Genomic DNA, 24,644 nt, shown 5'->3' with positions numbered 1-24,644 from the left:
CATGCGTCCTGCTTTTCAAAAGACTTTTATCTTGGGAGCACTAAATGAGTGTGTTTTTTCTGTGAAGTGCACAAGGGAGGCCAAGCACCAATTGGAAAGTGCTTGCTTCTGCAAACATTTGTTCTGATGGTTTTTCATGTTATTAAACCATCAAAACAAAACAGACTTAATGAAGCAGAGAATGATCAATTTCATTAAAACAACTATAGGTCACGTTTTAGGATTCATAGGTCACGTTTTAGGATTCATTTTAATGTTATGTGCCCCATAGGTCAGACAATTAGAATCAGTGTTTACAAAACAAACAAACAAAATAATCTGTTTCCCAAACTTTGGTTTTTTTTAGTCAAATTTCCAATGAAAGTTTAAAGAGTTATCATCAATACTGGAGAAAATAAGTGTTCTTTCACTTAATCATTCCACTGGATTCATTCCATTTCATTCCCCAAATGGAATGAACCTTTAGCTTCTGTTATTCTTACTGACAACCTTGTAGCAGCTCTTAACATTCAGACTGAAATGTATGTGTTTTGAAACTCATGAAGAGTACTTTTTGTTTAGAGTAGATAAATAATAAACTAGCAATAACAATTTCTCACCTGTCCATGGAATGTATTCAGGTTCTCTTTCTGGTAGATCCGTTTTATATAAAGAGGCTCTAGACTGACGATACTGACAGGCGGCTTGTAGCATGTCCTGTTTAAAGGCAAGGACATAAGTACTTTAAAGCCTATCAGAAAATACACAGACCATAACAGATCTTGTCTTTTATAATTCTGAAATGTTCTTTTAATACCCCCTTCTTTCTATACTGCTTTCTCAGTTGTACAGAAGAGCACATACTGACATAGAAGAGCAAGAAACCTCAGTGTTCAAGCCCAAGCTCTATATTCTTTGCTACATACCCATCCTTTCACAACTTCCAGCAGTGCTGCAACTTCACAGAATCACAGAATGGCAGGGGTTGGAAGGGAGATCACCTAGTCCAACCCCCACTGCAGAAGCAGGTCCACCTAGATCACGTTGCATAGAAACATGTCCAGGCAGGTCTTGAAGACTCCAAGGAAGGAGACTCCACATCCTCCCTGGGCAGCCTGTGCCAGGGCTCCCTCATCCTCACAATAAAAGTTTTTTCTTATGTTTAAATGGAACTTTTTGTGTTACAGCTTTATCCCATTACCCCTTGTCCTGTTACTAGATACAATAGCAAAAAGTGATGCCCCAACCTCCTGACACCATCATTTAGATATTTGTAAATATTAATGAGATTCCCCCCCCTAGTCTCCTCTGCTCTAGACTAAACAGCCCAGAAAAGCCCACATTCAGTTTAGCAGCAGCTCAGCAGGAACAGGAATGTCCCTAATTCTCTGTGAGACCATCTTTTCCTTCCTAATGTATCTGGACATGTGAAAAGTGCTTTCACTTTTGGTCTCATGTCGATAACTCACAAGTGCTGCACTCAACTTGTTCAGTGCTCTTCAATATTTACCTTATACTCCCAAAAAGGTTCTACTGAATGCAGCTCTATACCTTAATGATGTTGTTCACATTGACAACAATCTGGGCCCACTCAATTGATTCAATAGGTGTATCTTTCAGGACTTGTTCCTCTTCTTCCAGTAAGCATTCAAAGATGGACTCTATCTGGGACACCTTAACGATAGAGAGAAAAATTGCACTGAAAGCAAACATATCTGTTACAAGCTGGTAACTGAAAGTCAAGTTATGAGAGTTGTATAGAATAATAAACAAGTATTAATACAAACCACATCAATAGCCAAAAATATTTTAAAGTATCAACTGTTCAAATGAAAAATGAAATCACCAGCTTATATTTCATACACTACTTAGACGACAAGAATTTCCTTCTTTCAGGATTTAAATCCAAAAAAAAGAGAAATCCTCATTTTTGAGAGTAACTCCATAAACTTTAGGCATATTCCTCTATCTTCTGAAACATTTGGCAGTAGAGTCTTTGTTGGATAAAGTATAGTGGATAATATATCAGCTTTAAAATATCAGACTAGTATCATTATTTTCTATTTATTTTTCTCTATTAGTAACTCCGGTCCTCTACAGGAAAAAACTTGTTAAGAATAAACGTTTTGTGTATAGCTCTTCTCAAGAAGGATGAAAGAAATAAAGACTGAGTGCTTGGCTGGAACACAGCACAAACTGAGAACTAACTTAGGCTTACTAATGTTAGAGAGAGGAGACAAAAAATGATGAGACCAAACCGATACAGTTTCATCCAGGACAGCTGACTAAAGCAGCTCTCCTGTCTGGATGGAAAGCTTCCTACTCTTCAGTTAACCCCTTAAAAAGTGATAATGTAGCATACATCATCTGATGTGCCAGAGAATTTCACTTGTCTTTCTCATTGCTCGTCTGTGTTGTTTAGTTGGAAATCATAACAATATTCTTTCTGTTACATGAAATTTCTCAGAATTCATGTTTTATCTGCAGACATAAAAAGGTATGTAGGCTAATGTGAGGAAAACACTACCACATCATCCCTACTCAAAAGGAATTAGTGCAGAGATTAATTGATTTTTAAAGAGAAAGGTTTCAAAATATACATTAACGCATTGGCAACTTTTAGTCTGTGCAATACTATACAATGACTCAGAAGTAACAGATGTCTTACCTCTCGAAAGAACACATCTGCAGGGGTAAGACTTGGTGGAATGTCACACTCTCTTTTGTTTAATGCAATCAGTATAGCTGCATTCACTAGATCAGGCAGCCTGGAGTGGTGATTCTTGAGAACAATAGCTGCTGCTAGTTTCTCAGCATGCTCACAGAGCAACAATCTAGTTGCCATCAGTGTCCCTCTTACTGGAAAACTGCCCAGCCGTTCAAACACACCGACCTTTTATTAAAAACAAAACAAATCACCACATGCACTTTAAACAATGTTCTAGAACAATTACTTTAAGACAAAATAATACTCTACTGATACCAAAGGAACAATAGAATTTTACCTGATGAAGAAACTCAATGAAGAAGGAATGTGCTTTTGTCTTATCCTCTAGCTGATGAAGAAGGATGAGAGATGTGTTGCTGAAACCAGCTGCATCTAAAAAGGGAAAAATCTTACATCAGAGCATTTGGTGTCTTCATTTCTTCAATAACTACTTTTTTTTCTTTTGCCTCAGAGGTAAAAATATTTCTATAGTATTACCACACTAGCACTTGTTTAAATATATGCCCATTTATATATGTCTTACCATGCTACTTTTATTGTGCTTTTTTGAAGCCTGTCATAGCTGAAGTAAAGCTTTTAGAAGCAAACAAGTATCTTTAGATCACTACAACTATTCGGAAGCACTCAGCTTCTTCTGCTGCTAAAATACCAGCTCACCAGCTTATTCAAGTTTCCTAAGTTTCAGATTTTTATCTTCATTGTGAACTAGCTATACTTCCTAGATCACAGCTACTACAAAATAAAGTGTTAACAGCTCTTCAGACCTCATTGACTCTTCCTTGCCTGCACAATTCCATTACAAAATATAAATGGTTGCCCAGCACTGCTCTACTTTTCTTCTTCCTAAAATGAACTTGCACCTGAAAAGCCAGCTAACATTCCTGTATTTCACCTCAGTAGAGCATTCAAGTTATTTTACTATTTCGGAATTTTTGTACCTTCTAAGTGTGTCTTAAACTAAAAGTCTACCAGGATATAAAAATTCAGAACTATCACTGTGAGCAAAAATAGCAAGACTATTTCCAAGAGGATATCAACTGTCACTTCTTTCCTTATCCAGGAATAAATGCAATAAGCTGATAAAAAGAAAGTTGATTCAGAAAATACTACGGATCTGATGCCTGTTAATTTCTAACTGACTGCCATGCACAAACAAGAGCAGGAAGCATCATCCAACTGTAACTATTTACTACATGAACTTTCAAGTTAAGTCTCTCTACAGCTACTGCCTAGGGGGGTCCAGGGGACAGTTTCAAATTAACTGTTATTAAGAGACTGGGAAGCTTGAACAAAAATCTTTCTTGCTGAAAATGTGCCCACTTTAATCCTTTGTGTACAACAAATACTCCAAAATACATTTCTCTACTCCTCTTTTAGAAAGACATAAATACCAATGCCTCAGAGGGATGGGAGCTCACTCAGGATCCAAATCTTAGAGAAGCTGTGCAGCCATGCTGTCAAAGGGCTAAACACAAACAACATATCTTTCTCAACAGATCTGTGGAAAGTAATTTAGATCTATCCACAGAATCATGGGAACACTACAGTGACACCACCTGTTCCTTGTATAAAGTACCCTTCTCAGAAGTGTTTTCTGTGCTGTGCTGTTTGTGTTTACTATGTGAAGTAAAGAACTAATAGCAGCAGACTGCAAGTTTATCTGGCAGTCTCATATGACGCATCTTTTAGCCTTTCTGAAAATACACTTAGTGGTGATATAGAGGCAAGGGACACCTATGCCTTCTTTGCAAAACTTAAATTATAGTTTTATCTGGAGAAACATAGACAGGTTTTCACCAAAAAAAACAAAGCCACAAAAACCAACAAACCAAACAAAAATTCCCAAAACGTAACAAACACCACAGAATCACAGAATCTTAAGGGTTGGAAGGGACCTCAAAACATCATCTAGTCCAATTTCCCTGCCAGAGCAGGACCACCTAGAGTTGGTCACACAGGAACTCATCCAGGTGGACTTTGAATGTCTCCAGAGAAGGAGATTTTACAACCCATCTGGGCAGCCAGTTCCAGTGCTTCATCACCCTCACAGTGAAGAAGCTTCTCCTTGTGTTTCTTTGGAACTTCTTATGTTCCAGCTTACACCTCATTGCCCCTTGTGCTATCATTGGACATCACTGAGAACAGCCTGGCTCCATCCTCTTGACACCCGCTCTTTTACCTTCAGGTACAGATTCAGCCCATCTTGGATCAGAGGCAGGGTAGTCGTCCATTAAGTCCACGCTGATCTGAGTCACTGCCCTATCCAGTTCAGCATCAGAATCCAGATCTGTGTTACTTGGAAAGAGCTCAACTACCATGCTTTGTGCATTGACTACATCTTTCCTGAAATAAAAGAAACGCAAAGTATGTGAAAGAAAAAGAAAATACAGGATTATAGGAACAAGAACCACTCAATTAATAGGATTTTCTGATACACTTTTTTATTAAGTGCTTTAGATTATAAACATCAAGCATTGTTAGAGCTCCCTTTAGTCATGGATAAAAGATGTTCTGTTTCTGTGGATAAAAGGTATGTCAATTCTTTTAAAGCAAGCAGTCTGCACAATTTACAAAACAAAAAATACAAGCCAGGAAGTATTTCAAGTCACTTTTTTTTTTTTTAATCACTCCTTATTTCTTAAGAGAAAAGATTCACTATACAGAGCTATGTCTGGATGTCTTTGGTAGCTAAGTCATCAAATTTATATAGCTTGCTTTAAAATCCTCTCAAGAGTATATGTAACACCATAGAGCCCAAGAGTATCTTTATTAAGTCAATCTCTTGCTCAGATGTCAGAGTGCATTCAAGAATAATAAACAAAGCCTCAAAAACCAAGTACAATTTTTACCTGCAGTACTGCAGAAATGCAGCTTTCAGTAATTTAGTCTTATCTTCTTGAGCTATGATTTCCAGCCTACTGGTTGTGTCAAAAACAGGACTCTGAAAATGCAAAGTAAAAAATCCAGCTGAAAGACAAATATCAATCTTCATTGTGAAATGAAAACAATTTTATAAGTAGCATCAACATAGATTAAAAATAAAAATGCCACCTGGAAGCATCTGTGTTTATTAAGCCAAACATATACAATATGTCACAATGAAATTCACACAGTGGCGTGTATTTTAATGAAATTCACACAAACTGCAAAGGAACTTAGGACAATTTATATCATAAAAAGTTTGATTGATTAAAATTTTAAATATTTCAACATTTAAAATCAACATTTTGGCCAGAATTTAAAAGGTATTCATGAGTACTATCATCCAAAAAACTAAGAAAAGTGTGGACAAATCAAAGTGGATATCAGTTCAATGAAAAAAAACAACAGTTCCATCTCAGCAACCACCACAAAGGCCTCCCACTAAAATACTAGTTAATAATAATTGATTTTAAAGGTGATTTAATTGGAATAAGGACTGATACTCATTACTATCACATGGAAACCTTCTCTAATTTATATTGTGACAACTTCTCTATTCTTCCCTTTCACTCCAGGATGTACACATCTTTAAAAAATCATGTTTGATGTAAATAAGAACTTAACAAATGCACATTTAAGATTATATTAAAGATTATAAGATTATATAAAAAAAGATTATAAGATTATATAAAAAAAGATTATAAGATTATATTTAAAAAAACATCCAGTCACTATAAAGCCCTTCTCAAAGCTTTTCACAGCATGATAAGAAAAAAGTGTCTCTCATGCACAAAGGAACAGACACAAAAGACTGAAGAAATCACCCTGATCAAAAAGTGAGAACAAAGGCTGAGTTTTCTGCAGTTATGTTACATCTGGCCTAGGGACAGATACGTGAAAAATATATAGACACATGTAACAAAATATAAATTTAATAGATAACTTCAAAACAAGGAAAACAAAAAAGTTAGCCAAACTGGCAGATCTTGTAAAACTTTTTTAGTTTTGAAACTGCCTTAATTACAAGTGTTTGAGACTGTTTAAAAAAAAAACCAAACCTTTACAATTCAAACAAGCTAGGATTTCCATAGGGAAAATTAAAAACTGATGGAACAGTTTATTTTTACCCTCAGTTTTCACCCAGCCAAGCAAACAACTGTTACCTCACTTCTTGGTCCAGCAACAGAACAGGACAGGGAATCCTCAAGGTCTTCAGGAAGCACAGAACTGTTTTCCCTAGACAAGATTGTGGTAAGTCCACTTTTTTTGGTAAAGAAGATGGGGAGGCTAGTACAGGAACCTGCTCCTAAAATGCTATCTCCTAAATGAAGGGAGAGGACAAAAAAAAGAGAAAAAAACCGACATAAAAGCCACTTTAAGAACAAAATGTGACAGCTTCATAGACAATTATTACATTTTGTGGTGAACAACAGTAATTCACAACCGCACAACTTACAAAAATTGTGGATACTATTTGCTACTGAAGGTGCAGATACTACAAGTTTTTTGGGTTTTTTTCAATTTAAAAATCAAGATTCAGGTGGTTCATATTCTACCTAAGGCCTAATGTGCCCTTGACACCTCTGAAGATCAAGGATGACATACTTAAGAGGCATCTGACACAGATAACGAGTATAAATTTCAGGCTTAGCATTGACATAAAGTTTACCTCAAATTAAAAACAAAAATCAACAGTGAATGAAGAAAAAATAAAAAAGGGCAAAAAAAAAAAATCGATGAACAAAACCCCAACCCTTTCCTATACACCAAGAGTGGAGATTTCTTTCATTTTCATCCAAAACACTGTAAACACTAACAATACTGGATGTCACGTCAGCACATTCTCCGTACATTCATGAGAAACTCACAACTGGGAAGGGATAATAAAAAGAAGTGTATATATGATTCTGCTATCTGAGGAACCCAAATACTACAAAAACATTTAATCAGAAAGTAGAAAAAGAAAAGTGAATTGCCCCTCTCACCCCGTGTGTTACCTTGTATGCCAAATATGATTTTCTCCTGTGGTAAAGAAACTCTTCCAGTTCCAGTGGAACAAGCAAACACTTCATCTTCCTTATAGAGGTAAGCAGCATGGCTAAAGTAATCTGGGACTACCAGACAGCACAGCACTTCCTCTTCTGACTGAAAGCATTACATATGAATAATATCATATATATGTAATCAAAACCTTAAACAAGCATCTTGTATGTTTTAATTTTTAACGGGAAGATGTGGATGTAACTTGTAACTTAAAAAAACAAACAAAACCCCTTTTAATTTCCCCTAAAAGTTTAGATCAAAGGTTTTTTTCTTCCATATATATTAAATTCTTGTTAATTTTACATGGAGACATAAAAAAATAAATCAATTACTCTACAGCTTTCATCTTTTCCTTCCACCTTAAGATTCAATTTTAATATGCCATCACAGGCAGTGGAGACAGGAGCAAGAGTAGAAGAAGCTGACCAAGAAAGTTAATGCCCAAGTTTATCCTTCCAGAAGAGAGAGCACAAACAAAGTACACTATGGACAACCAATTTGTCCTTCCCTTCCCTCAAGTCACCTGTCTAGCAAGGATGAAAATACAGGCCTCTTAATTCCTTGTCCTGTTACAAGAGTCCCAACAGAGTCTGAAATCTGTTCTAAATACATTGCATGAGTATACTACAAAATTCCTCTGTAAGACACTTTCACAGACAGGACCAAAATTAATTAGTAATAATCAGATGTTTAGACTTTTATTTTTGAGACTCTTTTAAACTTTACAAATGTAAAAAGCACAAACTTCACATAGTTACTATGAAATATTAAAAGGTGCTAGTATATATTTCCCTTAGTATACTATGAATATACACTCCAAGAAGAGCTTTAAGACAGAGAACTTAATCTTCCTTTAGACAAAATCTGATAGCTAATTTATATGCTCAAATATTCTAAAACATGATGCTTTTTAAAATTCAGGTTTCAGAGCATTCATTTGTATACCTGAAAAGTTGGATTGTACTGTGTGACCTCCACAACAACATCATCAGACATCTGGAAGCCTTTATCTTCTACTGTTATCAGAGTGTAGTAGACAAGGCATGGATGATCTCCAGGATGCCATGCTGCAGCAAGTATCACCAGACCATCACTATGCAACAACAGGTATCACAGATAACAGGTATTTAAGTACAGTCACAAATAAATATTTTTCAATATTGTTTGGTGGGTTTTTTTTTGTAAGAAAGGAGTACAGTATTGGTTCCTTCAAGCTGTTTTATTGACAGTATTGATACTGCCATATGAAACTGAACCAAGGCAGTTGTGTTTTTATGTAATTAAATTAAATACCAGAGATACTGAATTCTCTGAGTTTGCTGGAACAAGTTACAATTGATTATTTGCTGACTTTATAATATCAACATGAAACAAATACCCAAACTTGATAAAATGACTCTAAAATTATAAGAGGAATTATTCTTAGGTGATGAATCTCTAGTGTTAAAGAGATAATTCCTCTAGTGGAAGGTGTCCCTGCCCATGACAGGGGAGGTGGAACCAGATGATCTTTAAGGTCCCTTCTAACCCAAACCATTCTATGATTCTGTGATGACTGCATTAAGTATAGGATAACCTAGTTATCTAGCATGATGTGTTTATTTTACCAACAGTGGCACTCAAGTAAAGAACTGCAATTACTTACATAAAGTTTTTGCAAGAAAACAGAACACATTTATCTCATTAATGTAAGCCTTACCAGATGCAAGTGTACTTCCTTACCGATTCTGTTGCAAATCCATGTATTGTATATTTACTCCCCCTTTGATATCTTCATAGTTACTTTCAGAACCCTAAAAAACAATGCATCTAACATAACTATACATAACTAGGCCACCAATTACCAAAACTACCAACCCCTTCCAGGTGAGCTGGCTCCTACCCAAATTGCATCTGTAATATGTTCCTTCAGGATCCTGTTGATATCCCAGCTGAGAATATAACGTTCTGATGAATCATCAATCTCCCATTTGTTTAGATTTGAACTTGTCAGCATGTAAAAGCTTGATCTCTCTTTATCCCAAAGAACGCTGGAAATCTGCATTTAAAAAAGAAAAAGCTAAAAAGGTTAAAGCACAGCCTTAATATTTTGATACAACAATCTACACCACTCTGTCCACAAAAAAAAAATCATTTCCTTGGGCAATGTAGACAAGTTACATTCCAAGATGAGAGTACATTGATAATTTCCAAGAGAAGTCTACAGCACATATATAGTAAGTATGTTTCTCATTCTCTCTTTCAGCTTCTGTGGAGTTCATTGACAAAGCTCAACCAATCACAATCCCTGGCAACCGTAAATCAGAAAGAAAAATTACAGGCTACTGTTAGTTTCTTCAAGTAATAATGAGGCTATTACTAGAAAAAGGGAAGACTTTGAATCATTGCTTATTCCTCAGGAAGTATTACCCCTTTGAAGTCTTCTTTTTTTCAGATCTAAAGAGCAAGTCAGCACTCTCCTCTACAAAGCATACAGACTTATTTGGTTTCTCTCTTTCTTTCAAATTTCAAAGTAATAACATAAATGAGTTGAGTCTTACATCTTTTTTTTTGTCATCATACAATCTTGCCTTTTCTTTTTCTTAAACATTAATGCTAGAAATTAAAGAGATAAATTAATGCAGATCACTGTTTTTGAAGCTTACCACAGCATCATGTCCAGGTGACAATATACCCAGAAGAGAAGAAACCTTTCTACCAATTCCAGAAAACATGCCCTGACCCTGTGGCAGGGCATGCTGATGAATCTTGCCAGAACTATCTGGTATCAGTCGAACTAGCTGGCCTCTGGAAGATGATAAAATAAAGCTTCCTCCCTAAAGAAAAGAAAAAGCGGCTGCATTAAAAAAAATTAAATCACACTGATGAAACAATTCTACTGTCAAAATTCTTTATGTCAGCTCATAAGGGTAAACACTAAACAAGAATAAGACACGAGACATCCACATTACTTGAGAGTTAACAAAAAAGAGCATTCATTAAATAAAAAGACAATTTAAGCAAATTTTCCACATTACTCTGTATGCTTAATCAGTAAAGTCTACAGCCTTACTTAAACTTTAAACCATATTTTAAAAAATATTAAAAGAAAATATATTTAATCAATCTGTACAGGTATTGCTGCATGTAACATTCATGTATTGAATTACAAATTAAATTATATTCCACTTGCACATGTGCACTTAAAACTGAAGTGTTATGAAATGTGCTCACTTGGGTTTTTTTAAAATAGCATTCTATCCTACAGGACACTGATGTTAATGAACTGCGTAACAAATCTTCCATCTGGTTAGGTCAATGAAACAGGGGTAGGTGATTAAAAATTGAATCATAGAATGGTAGAGGTTGGAAGGGACCTTTAGAGATCATCTAGTCCAACCCCCCTGCAGAAGCAGGTTCATCTAGATCAGGTCGCATAGGAATATGTAGTGCATTAGGGAATGTATAGCTGAGAAAAGGTATCACAGTTCTTGCGTGAGATCAGGAAAGAAAACAATATGCAGATACAAAGAAAGAAGTGGTTTTCTGATGGGGTTTATTGGTTGGTTGATATTGGTTTTGATTTTTTGTGTTTTTTTTTAAAGAAATACTAAACACTAGCACTAAGTCAAATATCTGATAGGTACTTATCATTGGCAGAAACTAATTTTCTTATCATTGCATGATATTTTTATCCATGAAACCCCACTTCAGTTTAACAATTGCATGTTGTTGAAATCCCATGTAATCCTAATGATGAAAAGTCTGATGTAATCTTAATGATGAAAAAAGTGTTACATTTGCACTAATAAGAAAACATGCAAAATATGCACCTAGGTCTATAGACCTAGGAGAGACTTCTCCTAGTGAATCTTTTGCCAATCCTAACAGGTGCATCTATATTAGCACTTTAATTAGTACCAAGAGTCCATTTCTGAAGTGACCTGTGATGAGTTTCCAGATACCTCCTGCTAGGTCACATCACAGAGCAGAATGTTAACAGCTGTACTCCCTCTGAATAAAACTAAACTGAAAGATGGGGCTCTAACCACTAAGAGACATTCACTTCATGCATGAGCGTAGAGAGTGGCACTGCCTCAATGATAACCTTTGTATTTCAGAGAGCTATTGCCTTTCACCATCTGCTAACATAGGCAAAGCCTTCATGCTCCCTGCCACCAAAGCATTTAAAAAAAAATGCCTTCAATTCAAAACTTATCAGACATTTTATGTTACAGGGAATGAACAAAGCCAGTTAGATGTACAACAATTTTTTCAGAACATGAATGCTAGGGTCTGGAGGCTGATGGAAGAATGAATTGCTTATGTGTACAGAAAACACTCACAGAACAAAATTAAAAAGAAAAAAAAAAAGAATTTAAAGAAAGCACCATTTTCATCATCATATCACGTAAAAAACTTGCTAGAGGTTAAAGCTGCCCAGTGACAGGATGACTAATCAAGTACAGTTGCCATATACATAATAATGCAGCTTTAGAAGGGTTCTGCTCTGAAAAAAAAATGACGTTCCTCTAGCGCTGAGTTCCCATTGATGCCAATGTTTCAACTACAGGTAAGAGAAGTCCTTGCAGTCTTCACCTTGGTATTTGTAACTAGGGCACAATTCGACTCTAGTAGGGTAGATATATAGTAGTGTTTCTTAGTACCTTGAAACTCTTAAGAAATTTGTCATTAACATCACTGTCTTCTGATTAGGTTTACAGACATTTGATATGCTAATGTCCTAAAATATTTAAAATACAGGATATGATGATGTAGATGTTGCAAAGATCATGAGATAAAATATCATTAATTAACAACTAGCTTTGAAGACAATGTATATTATGACATGACCGAATTTTTGGATGTATTCCATTTTGAGAGTTTTCCCCATTCAGGTACATCAACCACAGAAAACATAATTTCTAAGAACAATTCATAATCTACTTGTTCATTCATACAGAAATCTCCCCAGTTCAGTCACTGGTGAGCTGTACTACAAGATGTTGAGCATGCAGTCTGTGGATTCAGACGAAACAGTTCTCTGGTTCTGTGATAGCGGGTCATTTACCACTGGAAGTAATCATGGTAGTAACCATTGTCACAGGCTGAGGTATTAAACCAGTCCTGTTTAACCTTGTGGTTGAATCCTGCATGCTTTCCCGGTCATCTCTGTTACTTAAGATCATCACACTCATCAACAATCTCTTAAACGATTCCTCAGAACATTTGATGGTTTGTTTTGCAACATTTATTGGGATATTTTGGACTGATAATGTGAAGCATGCTTTCTAATTTTTAAATTAGGAATTAAAGCACTATTTTAATATAAATCCTACTGTACTTTACCTTTACTGCTGTTAGGAAACTGCACAGAGAGCCTCCAAAGTCTGTAAAAGTCTCCACATAGGAACCTTCATGTGCGACGTTAGGCCAGTAGCGCACAGAACCTTCACTGGTAGCGACCATTATTGCCAGGGACTTGAAGGGAGAAAATAATTAACCAAACATGCAAAAGAATAGTAAAGACTACGTGCAACAAACACATAAAAGAGTAGTAAACGCATACAGATGCACATTGACAAATCTAGAACTGAATTGCAAATTGATTCTGTAACTTAGTATGTGTAGGAATGTTAAAGTCACTTATTTTGCTAACAAGAATATCTTCTACTGGTTTTTGTTTCTGATAATTCAGGGTCTGCTACTGAAAGGCAAACAAAACTTATGGTTGCAAACCAACAAATAGCTTGTGGAGAACCTCAGATGCCTATGTTATAAGCAACTACGGAAGACTTAAAATGCAGACTATAGTCTAAAAACCAGTCTAGAAACTGTTCTAATGTCATTGAGAGAAATACCAAATCACATGGTGACTCTTCTGTTCATAAACACATAAGTCCACAGTGTGCCTACATTAGGGCTTCTGATTCAGGAAATCACTCAAATACCAAATTCAAAGCATGCGGCAAGAGACTGTATTCAAGAGCCTGGGTTCAAGTACAGATTTAGACAGAAAGTATTGTACCTCATCTACTGGTTGTTAAAAAAAAAATATAATCACAGAACTGTAGTTGAGAGCTGTTTCTGAGAGCACTGCAGTTTTCTAAATGACTTCGACTAGATACAGATCTTCACAAAGGGAAGCAGTTGGCTAATGCATACTACAGTAATTTAAGAACCACCACAGAATGCACCGTCCTTTGTGATTCCTGCCCATTATTTCATAATTTCCATTTTAGTGAAATATTTTCTACAACTAATATTTCTACTTCACTCCATAAAATCACAGTATCAGTGCATAGCTCACAACCTGAAGAAAGACTATTTCAAAAAAATGAAAAAAGGTTTAGGTGAACTATTTGCTATTTCCTTTTAAACTTCCTTTAAACTTCTGACTAAGTCACAGAGTATTTAGAGTTTTATGAGCTAATCACAAGATACTAAGATAGCTTTTCAGCATCTGAAAGTGTAACACAGCAGAAGTCAAAAGAAAGATCCTACTATCTCTTCTGTGCTGCTTCTTCCTTCCAAAGACAACTAATTATCCCGTTTTATTAGAGCACCACACACTGTTAACTGAAAATTACACCCAAGCTGAGAACAAGAGCTTCTTTTCTTCATGAATGGTAGTCACAGACACATTAACATACTTTCAGAAAACGTAATTGATCTTCAAACCTCACCCTCTAGCACAGTATGTTACAAAAAGGCACTTAGGAAAGTCATCAGTCAAGACAGATTAAATCATCTGTCCTCCCAGTGCCAGCTTCCATAAAAAGACCAGCCCAGGGAAGGTGCTTGTGTTTGGTTCTCATCCATGTATACTCATAACTAAACCATTGCTAAACTACTTTTTCAGTTGGAATGCATTTAAATAGCACTTTGCTTAGGCTGACTATTTGATTGCCCTGTTGTTTGTTAATAGAATACTTCTTAGCTTACTATATTTCTCTGTTATGAAAGCACAATAACCATAAGAAAAACTATTCTTTAGTCTGATCCTATAACAGATGCAGTGTGGGTTGAAAAGATGATCAGAATTTTTGTTTATTTCAATCATATTTATTGCAAACTATCAACCCTGATCTTTTAAACAGAGAGTACATTGCAGAATCACAGAATCTCAAAGGCTGGAAGGGACCTCGAAAGATCGTCTAGTTCAATCCCCCCTGCCAAAGCAGGGCCACCTAGAGTAGGTCACATAGAAACTCATCCAGGTGGGTTTTGAATGTCCCCAGAGAAGGAGACTCCACAACCCATCTGGGCAGCCTGTTCCAGCGTTCCCTCACCTGAACAGTGAGGAAATTCTTCCTTGTATTTCTTTGGAATCTCTTATGTTCCAGCTTGTAACCACTGCCCCTTGTCCTACCATTTGACATCATTCAGAATTATCTGGCTCCATCCTACTGACACCCATCCTTTATGTATTTGTAAACAATAATGAGGTCACCCCTCAGTCTCCTCTTCACCAAGCTTAAGAGCCCCAGCTCCCTCAGCCTTTTATCACAAGGGAGATGCTGCAATCTCTTCATCATCTTTGTAGCCCTGTGCTGAACTCTCTCCAGCAGCTCCCTGTCCTTCTTGAATGAAGGGCCTAGAACTGGACACAATACTCCAGACGTGGTCTCATGATGGGAGAGTAGAGGAGGAGGAGAACCTCTTTCAACCTACTGCCCACAGCCATTCTAATACACTCAGGATGCCATTGGCCTTCTTGGCCATGAGGGCACGTTGCTGGCTCATGCTCATCCTGCTGCCCACCAGGACCCCCAGGTCCCTTTCCCCTACACTACTCTCTAAGAGTTTATTCCCCAACCTGTACTGGTATAATTGCAGTTTTCAAAGGAGTATTTATAAAGCAGAACTTATTCAGTTACTATAAAACTATTTTTAAACAAGAAAGTGTAAAAGTTGATCACCTGCAGAGAAGGTGCGTCACCTGAGGAACCAAGACAAGATATAGCTGCTAAAGTAGAACTCCACTGGAAGTCACTGGGTGGCAGCTGCAGTTCCTTGCACAGAGATAACTGTAGAAAAGAAAAAGATGCCACAATAAATAAGAGACTGCAAGAACTTACACCTCTGACACAAAGTCTTTAGACTTTTTGACCCTAATAAAAAAATTACACTACAATATTGAATTATTTCTTCCAGAGAAGCAATTCACCAACCAATGAAATATGCAAACAAGGCAGCAAATCCAAATTAAACCAGAAGCGCTTGAGAAAGCTCACTAGGTACTAACAGAGTGGAAACATTTATCCTTCTCCTTGAAAGCTAAATCATTCCTTGATAAATCTCAACAAGTACCAGAAGGCATAAAACTGACACTCCATTTTAAGTGCACAATGTGTACAATTAACATCTGTTGCACTAATTGAAAGACTCTGTTTTTGTAACCACAGGTTTCTTCTGACCATACTTGCTAATCACTAAAATGATGCTGAGAGTCCAAAGAGCAAAGAAAACCCATTCTTGACATAAGAAACTTTGATAAAATGTATGTTCAGCACAGCTGAAACTAATCTTTTTTTTTTCCTGACAAGTTGAAAATCAGTCCCAGAATAACATACTTATTAAAATACAAAGAATTAACTTTAGTGTTAAGGTGACAATTAAAAGTTAAGAGAGGAATATAAAAATGTTAAGCTCCCTCAAAAGCTTGAGTTTCAGTTAGTATGACTTCATACCAACTCCACTGTTTTTGGGAGAAATAAAACTCCAATTTATAAAGAAACTCTTGCTTTAACAAAACACATGGAACGTAAAATACAGATGTTCTTCTGTCTTGATATTTCAGTTACCTTAGCTACTGAAGACTGCCCAATCTTCCAAATAATCAGCTTCTCTTTATGGACTAGCCAGGCCCATCCACTCTCATCCACTTGAACGCTCAGTTGGTCATCAGCTACATAAAATGTGATTCTTTTAATGTATTCAGATTTTTAAAACACTGCAGAATAACCTTAAAACCAATAAACTTTCATTTTCATATGAAAATAAGAAATGTGTTTTCTATTAAATTCCATGCTAGAATTTCCATTTAGTTAACATACTAAATTTCTATGTGTAGTTGAAAAATCCATTAGACAAATGCTCAACTTTTGAGTGAAAAGCTAGACAATCCTAGAAGCTATTTCTACCAGCTTAGAGCAGATTGTAATATAGCTTTGAAAATTGCACAATCACGTTTGGTTCAAATCAAGGCACAAACATTTCAGATTCTGCTGTAAAGTCAGCATTTAAATGGCATCAACAACATGTTAACACTTCTCTCACCTGCCTATTTTCATGAGAAGCATAAGTTAAAATCAGTTCTTACCACCTGCCTTCTTCAGGGCTTCCATAACCTTAACAGGCAGAGAGGATCCAAAAGCCCTGACATCATAGTTAATAGTGTCGCCTGCTGAGGGATGCTGGATGACTCTGGTAGGAGTTGCTCTTAAACAAAACAAAAAGTTATAGCTAGTTTTTTACTGTCTCTTCATCAGCTTCAGCATACATTTACTTCATTAGTATATGTTTAGAAGTAGATGTAACTAAATGAGTTTATGTAAAAGAAACATGCTCCCTCTGGAAGCACCACTGAAAAGCAGTAGTTTGGTGGCCTCCTTACAAGTTGCTAGCAGTTACAAGTTGCTAGCTGTTCAAATTCCTTTGAACATGAATTCCTCTGCCAGCAACAAAATCACTGTTCCAATTTCTCTACAATCTGTTTATAGAATAAAGTTATCCACAGGAGAGGCTCAGCAGAAGTTCTTCCCAGAGTGCTGGGCCTATTTCCATCCCAGGTTCTGACACAGATGGGCAGTATGTGCTGTGCAAACACTTTGAACACCTGTAGCAGCTCGGGTCAGCTAGCATTTCTACTGCCCTTGTTTTATTGTGGAGACTGCACTTCTCATCTGTTTTGGTTATTATTTGTTTCACAGTATAATTTACAAAAGCTGCTTTGCATCTTCCCCCACCTTCTCTCTCTGGAACAGCATCAACCTGTCTTGTGTTTTGAAAATCATTGAATGGGCTTTTGGAAGATACCATTCTCTTTTTATTTGTCCTAAAGTAAAAGGATCTCACAGATCTCCCCAGTGTGAAATGCCAAAAGCTGATGATACATAGTTAGAAGACAAGACAAATCTGAAGGAAAAGTTCCCCAAAACAGAAAACAAGCATTCTTGTTTATTTCAACAACAAATAGCTGTTCCTGAGAAAAGAGGTTCTGAATCCCCAAAACTGAACTGAGGCTCATGTTAACTCAGTTTTGATTCACATGGAAGAGTGAAGAGGGGAAGCTGGCAGAAGGGGTTGCCGTAAATGCCTTTTCAAATACAGAGGTTCGTACTATTTTTATATTTTTCCTATACCAGGGATATATCTGAAGAACCCTCAAATTCAAGTAGTAATAAGCGATATTTTTAACATTGAACATGTGGTACTGTGTACTTGTAATTTTAATGTACAATACTGAACTTTAAAACTGTTCAACTATAAAACGGTTCAGACAGACTTTGTTACTATGAGAACAGAGTATGTCAAATATCCTACAAAGAATCCGAAAGCACCTGAGAAACCACAGACTAATAATGCCTTACTGTTCCTGTAGTAAATGAGCAAAATGAGTAAATATAGATTATTAAGTCTCATATTTTTGGGGTTTTGCCTTTCACAAAGAAAAGTCGTGCCTAACAGTTCTACTATAATTTTCTGAATTGCTGAATACAGAATATAAGGCAAAACAGGAAACATCCTGACAACTTTATATACAGCTTCTTGAGCACTAGGATGACCTAGCATGCACACATTCCAAAAGGATATTGTAGCAAAACTACTGAAAAGAGATTTCAGGATCACTACAGATCTTACAAAACATTCAAACAAAAAAGCAAACGGTAAAACTGCATTCATGAAACAGCAATGTTGTAACCTACAATAGTCTGAGTATGGAAAAAAATGAGGCGGGCTTTGCAAAAAGAAACACAGTATTTTGTAAAGCCTTCTTGTATAGATTAGGACTAGTAAGATGATCAGGGAACTGGAACATCTTTCTCATGAGGAAAGGCTGCAGGACCTGGGGCAGTTTAGCCTGGAGAAGGTTGAGGGGAGACCTCATCAACATGTAGAAGGTGTAAAGGGTGGATGTCAGAAGGATGAGGCAGCATGTTTTTTCTGTTGTCTCCAGTGACAGGACAAAGGGTAAGGGACATAAGCTAGAACACAAAAAGTTCCACTTCAACACAAGCAGAAACTTCTTTGGTGTTGAGGTGAGGGAGCCCTGGCACAGGCTGCCCAGGGAGGGTGTGGAGGCTCCTCTGGAGGTTTCCAAACCCATCCGAACACGTTCCTGTGCGACCAGATGGAAGGGAACCTGCTTTAGCAGGAGACTGGACCGCATGATCTCTAGAGGTCCCTTCCAACCCCTACCATTCTATGATTCCACGATAGCTGCAAGCAAGAGCTTTGAGTCACATCATCAGGCTCATTTAGAAGTATGGCTTACTGAGGCACAGGGCCAACATAACTTAATGCTTACATTTGAGCAAACAACATTTTTTCTCTTTCCTTTTACTCAATAAAGTCAAGCGATTTCATCAAACTAAAAGCTAGGTTTTGGTTGACTCAAGGAAGAGACTTGGACGGTACGCCCCCACACAGCGATCCCCGCCAGCCCCGCCTGCAGCGTCCGCTTTTGATCACCGCAGCACAAGGCTCTCAGTTCACTCCCTAAGAGGAAAGCCCTCAGGAGCCCGAGATGGGCGGGACCCGCGGGCCTCGGCCCCGCCTCCGAACGCGCCGGGAGGGGCGGGGCCGAGGCAACGGCCCGGCGGGAAAAGGCCGGGAGGGACTCACCGGGCGGAGAGGGAGCCGCTCCTCCTCGCCACTGGAGAAAACAGCACAGGGGAGCTGGCTGCCGCCACGATGCCCAGGTTCTTCCTGCCGCCTGGGCGCGAGAGCGGGCTAGGAGCGGCGCTGCAGAGGTTCCTGCGGGCCGACCCGCCGGGGGTCCGCGGGGAGGCGGGCGCCGACGGGAACATGGCTGTGGAGCGAGGAGTGGTGCCGGCTCTGCGCTCCCGCCGGGCGCCACTTGACTGCGTCACCGCGGGGCGGGGAGAGCGGGCCGCGGCGCAGGCGGTGGAGGCCCCGCGCCGGCTGCGCCCTCAGGCGGCGGGCGGTGGGAAACCGTCCTCACCCCTAGGAGCCGCCAGGGACTCGATCCGTAACGCACGATTGCTCTGTTTCTGCCGCAGCTGCGCCAGTGCTCCGGCCGTGCCTCAGAGCTTTTGGAGCAGGAGAGCGCTGCAGGTCCACTAGCATAGCGTGATCTTCAGACGATGGCTAGTTGGCCGTGACCACGTCCCCGGCACAAGAGCCTGACGGGCCACTGTCTGCACTTGGCAGCTTCGGTAGCCGGCTCTGGTGGGTGGGCTCACAAAAAGATGGGTCCCCTCCCTTGGATCTTCCTGAAGAAGGCCAGATGCACTTGGCCCCTCAGGATGCTCCCAGAAGGGTTCAAAAGGCTGGATTTTTGGAATCAGTTTTCACCGAATTCATGTGGTTGTGATGCCAACTAACTTGAGCTGAGAAAGGTGTCGATATGCTCCAAAACCTGCCATTGAAAGACCACTTGCAAAGTGATGTTTGCTACTTCTTAGAAGCGTATGTCAGCAACTACAGTTGCCTTACTGTAAACCTGTGCTGTTAACTTGCCCTTGTCCCCAAATTTCTAACTAAAAATACAGAAGAAAATATATTCCATGAAGACCTTGGTATGATTTATATCTATAGTAAATAGCAATCATGCAGTATAACTATTCAGTGGTACAGAATTAGATTTTAGTCTTAAAAGGGAGCTAATTTTTCTCATTGAAAGAAAAAACTGCATTGGTTTGTATAAAAAGGAGCTTTCAGAAGGTACTTGCATACCATTTACTTGGGGAAGAAGTTGAGTTGTATGCATATATTATCAATGAAGCTAATTAGTCATGATAAATAAAAATAGAATATTCAAAATTTCCCATCACTTTCCAAATATGTTCTTTGACTAATAAAAGAGCTATTAAGATCTATGTGTGGGTCTAATATGACTGAACCTGAAACACAAGAGTGGTAAACTTAAGGTGCTTCATCTGGAAGTACTGAAGTATGAGGCACCTGTCTGCTTCAGAGCTTTGCCTTTTAACTTTACTCTCTCTCCTTTCGCTTTGATGTGAAAAACAAAATATGCACATTTGATGGAGCAGCACTATACTGTTATATTCATGTAGTATGCTTCTATATAGCCTTTTCTGTTATCCTCTGTGCAGCAACGCTAAATCATCACATTACTGTAGTTTCATCAAGAAAAACAAACCAACCAAAGCAGAAAATGCTGACACAAACAGTGAAAACCTTGAGTGAAATTCAAGCTGCCATCCACATTTCCCAACATCCGTGAATGGTGCCATTCAAATTATTTTAAAAACTGTAAGATCCCTTTCACATCTTGTTTCTAAAATGTTTAAGATTATGCAGTGTGAGCTGTGGGGTTTTTTTTCTGCTGACTGAATCCTGGATATGCTTTGCTACACTTTCTTGGAATTATTTGGGTGCCCTTTGCCACTTCAGCCCTCCATTAAGAGCTCCATCTTCAAGAGAGAGGATACATCTAAACCTTTAATTTTCGACATAGTTTATGCTGATAGCAGTTAAGAGATTTAACCAATTACTGAACTGAGAATCTGTGGTGTTTTTCTCGTAAAAAGGTGAATGTCCAGCAGGCAGTTTTGATGATACTGACTTGGTGGGGGCTTGACCTGGGAGAGTGGAAACGGTGGACTTGAATTAGAGCTTGTTGGATTGAAAAAGTGTAGAAAATCCTGTTTGGGTAGACTAGCCAGAAACAGCTGCCTACCTATTTAGAAAGCAAATTAGTTTAATAGGATAGCAGCAAACTGCACCACCTGCAGAGCAAACAAAATCCTCACCAGTTGGTTAACTGAATATGCTTTATGGGACTATGCAATTTTTTAAACAAAGATGTAAAAGATTAGTACCATTTTCTTGTTTATAAGATAAGAAATGGCATATCTCATCAGAGTTCTCCACTAGGTCAAAGTATTACTCTACTGGATTGTTGCATCATGAGTTTAAAAGACCTTTAAGCAACAGTAAATCTCTCCATTCAAGACAGCTGAAAATGCTGAGTAGCAGAAATGTGGAGATAAGATTGGTGGAGATCACAAAGGCAAGGTATTCTATTATTCCTCTAACTGGAATCCACTCCCTTTTCAAAGCCTAAAGTATTGACAGAAAAGAAACTCTCTCTATGAGAAGATTAAAGCAAAAAGTTGCTTTAATTATTTGAAACCTGAAAGAACTTAATCTCTTTCAGAGATGCCAATCATTCACTGCAGTCATGATTATGTGTTCTGTACTCTAAGCATGAAATAGTTTAATAAGTAGTTGAAGGAATAAAGTTACTCAGGACACTTCAGTGTCTTATTTCTCTCAGGAAAACTGTCAAGAACCAGCACATGGATTAGGGACACAGTAAAGAGATTAAGTATACATCAAGTGCTGACCTTCTGTTAAGTCTCCCAATATTCAACCAAAACTAATATTTTTCCATTGTACCTAGCAACAGCACAAGGGATAATGGGATGAAGTTGGAACACAAAAAGTTCCATTTAAACATAAGAAAAAACTATTTCACTGTTCAGGCGAGGGAGCCCTGGCACAGGCTGCCCAGGGCGGTTGTGGAGTCTCCTTCCTTGGAGGTCTTCAAGACCCACCTGGACATGTTCCTGTGCAACCTGATCTAGGTGGACCTGCTTCTGCAGGGGGGTTGGACTAGATGATCTCTAAAGGTCCCTTCCAACCTCTACCATTCTGTGATTCTATGAGAATATATTCAATCCGGCATGGCAGTTTCAAAAGCAATTAAGTATAGCACTTAAGACCCATAAGTAATGATTGAATGGCAAAAGGAAGGACATAGTTGTGGCCTCTGAGAAAGTATTAATAAGAGACTTCAAAATGATGCCCATGGGTATCAACTAAAACAGGCAACTAGTGATAAAAACTGGTAAATTATTTACATGTGTGCATGTAAAATTAATTATCTTCCCTTTTTTATGTCTGGGAAATCACCTTTACTACTTTCCTACATAAAGATGATACTTTTAGGCCAATGTTGAACCTTAGTGTGTGGTGTGAAAGAGAGATAGTTTTATATAAAGTTCTACAGCAGGGCTACAAGGACACTGAAACACCTACCAGTTCTGGGTAAGGTCTGGCTTTTCCTTCAGGAAATCTTGTGTCAGTTTAACTTGACTTAGGTTGTATTTACCTGCGATCAAAAGCATTTCTGAGTACCTTTAGGCTGTTGGAAGGCACCGGGAATAGCACAGCTGCATTTTGAGCTGTTAATATCATCCCTCATGGAACTAAACTTCCTACTAGCAGTAGCTTAAACAAAACATCATAGCAGATATACAGTATCACTAAAACCTAGGGGGGCCATGACGGAAAAATATGTTCAGTGAGTGTAACAAAGTTTGGGTTGTACTTCTTTCTGATGCACAGTCAGATACTGTCACATTAACTCTTTTCTGCAATGTAGGGTCCCTTAGTCTCCTATGAGCCACACTGCACAAGGCAGCAGCATGAAATACTGGTCCTTAGCAAAAGCTGCCTATCAGGATTGTTAGGGATGTACCAGCTGTTTCCATTTTAGACAGGAAAGTCTTCAGTGCTTGTTACAAGGAGAATGCAATACTTCTCTCTCTCATACTCACCTTTTTCCTCATTAAGCTGCTTGGGCTCCTACAGTTCAAAATGTAACCATGCCCAGTGTGGACTAGCACTGCTGTGGGGCTACACAAGATGGCATATGCACACATCACATACACTGTAGATGTGTAAATCACTAAGAAACTTTGTTTTCTCCTCTCGCTGAGGTCTGTGGTTTGTACCAAGGAGTATTTTGTGTGGTTTTAACCCAAATGAAGTCTGTTATCCACCGTACCTGTTATGACATTCATCTTTATGTGGAGTAGAGCTTTTCTGTAACTTTGCATGCTTATATGTAGCCTGCAGCCCTGCCAGAAAAAAACTCATGGACAAGAGACATAAAACATTAATTCAGTTTGGCTGCAAGTAATTCATGTGATCTGGAAAAACACATCCATAAAAGGGCTCGTTGCCTCTCATGTAAGAAGAGATTACATGAGCAAAGATTAAAGTTCAAGCTCCTCTAAATACATTAAAGAGGATACTTCACTGTTTCTAGTAAAACTATATCAGAAGATAAAATTATATCTGAATGTAATTTTATTTTCATTCCTTTGCACAGGGATCTCTTTAGTGTTTTTACTAGGTTCCATAAAGTGCCATTCATGGCACCTTACATAAACATTTTAAGCTTTGCCAGCCCTTGGTCTCTCCCCTATTATCAGTGAATTTTCCAGCAACAATTTTTTCTAGCATAGATGAGTTTTCATGTGACCTGGAAAGTTTCTAGCTTTTTAAAATTACCTTGTAGGGTTTTGCATCTTCAGAAAATCTGGAGAGATTCTACTGGAAGGGATTCTTAAATCAGAAACACGAAGCCTGCTTTTTACTGCCAAATGCACCTTCTGCAGTTATTCAAACTGACGTCATGCTATTACTTTACTAGTTGTCCCTCATAAGGTAGTTAAGCTAAACCAGGATTTCTATGAATGAATTTTTAAGTAACAATAAAAAACTTATATGTGCCTTAAAAAAGGCCAGATTCTTATATATATCCTTTGACATCATCTTAAGAGAGGAAGTGAAACAAAAGAATAGGGAAAATCAAGAAAGGAAGAAAATGCATGCAAATTTTACATTTTCCCAGTATACTAATACACTTCTTTTCTCCTTATCTAAAGTTAAGTTTTTTGTTTACTTGTGCTTTTTTTGGTCGGGCTTTAGGTTTTTTTGATTGTTTAAAGAACTTTCCTCTAGCTCATGCTTCCATGCTCTCTAAAAT

General features: G+C 38.0%; 1 protein-coding gene across 3 annotated transcripts in view; it reads right to left on the bottom strand.

Annotated features, from left to right (window-relative positions):
* The window catches only part of NUP133 (nucleoporin 133), a 34,306-nt gene extending 14,558 nt beyond the window's left edge, over positions 1-19,748 (bottom strand). For 2 of the 3 annotated variants that reach the window (XM_061990960.1, XM_061990961.1), the window contains exons 1-17: positions 19,502-19,748; positions 16,977-17,095; positions 16,459-16,562; positions 15,574-15,681; positions 13,001-13,132; positions 10,318-10,488; positions 9,555-9,710; positions 9,395-9,465; positions 8,618-8,765; positions 7,627-7,774; positions 6,793-6,950; positions 5,557-5,648; positions 4,887-5,050; positions 2,985-3,079; positions 2,648-2,872; positions 1,531-1,653; positions 600-696 (exon numbers count right to left, since the gene is read on the bottom strand). In XM_061990960.1, the coding sequence (XP_061846944.1) occupies positions 600-696; positions 1,531-1,653; positions 2,648-2,872; positions 2,985-3,079; positions 4,887-5,050; positions 5,557-5,648; positions 6,793-6,950; positions 7,627-7,774; positions 8,618-8,765; positions 9,395-9,465; positions 9,555-9,710; positions 10,318-10,488; positions 13,001-13,132; positions 15,574-15,681; positions 16,459-16,562; positions 16,977-17,095; positions 19,502-19,686 (2,296 nt within the window). In that variant the 5' untranslated portion in view covers positions 19,687-19,748. The remainder of the gene's footprint in view (positions 1-599; positions 697-1,530; positions 1,654-2,647; positions 2,873-2,984; positions 3,080-4,886; positions 5,051-5,556; positions 5,649-6,792; positions 6,951-7,626; positions 7,775-8,617; positions 8,766-9,394; positions 9,466-9,554; positions 9,711-10,317; positions 10,489-13,000; positions 13,133-15,573; positions 15,682-16,458; positions 16,563-16,976; positions 17,096-19,501) is intronic. The other variant, XM_061990959.1, reaches the window with a different exon arrangement.
* Between the last annotated feature and the right edge of the window lie 4,896 nt (positions 19,749-24,644).

This window comes from Colius striatus, chromosome 2 (assembly GCF_028858725.1).
Source record: "Colius striatus isolate bColStr4 chromosome 2, bColStr4.1.hap1, whole genome shotgun sequence".
Classification (NCBI taxonomy): domain Eukaryota; kingdom Metazoa; phylum Chordata; class Aves; order Coliiformes; family Coliidae; genus Colius; species Colius striatus.
This window is presented reverse-complemented; position numbering and strand designations above follow the sequence as displayed.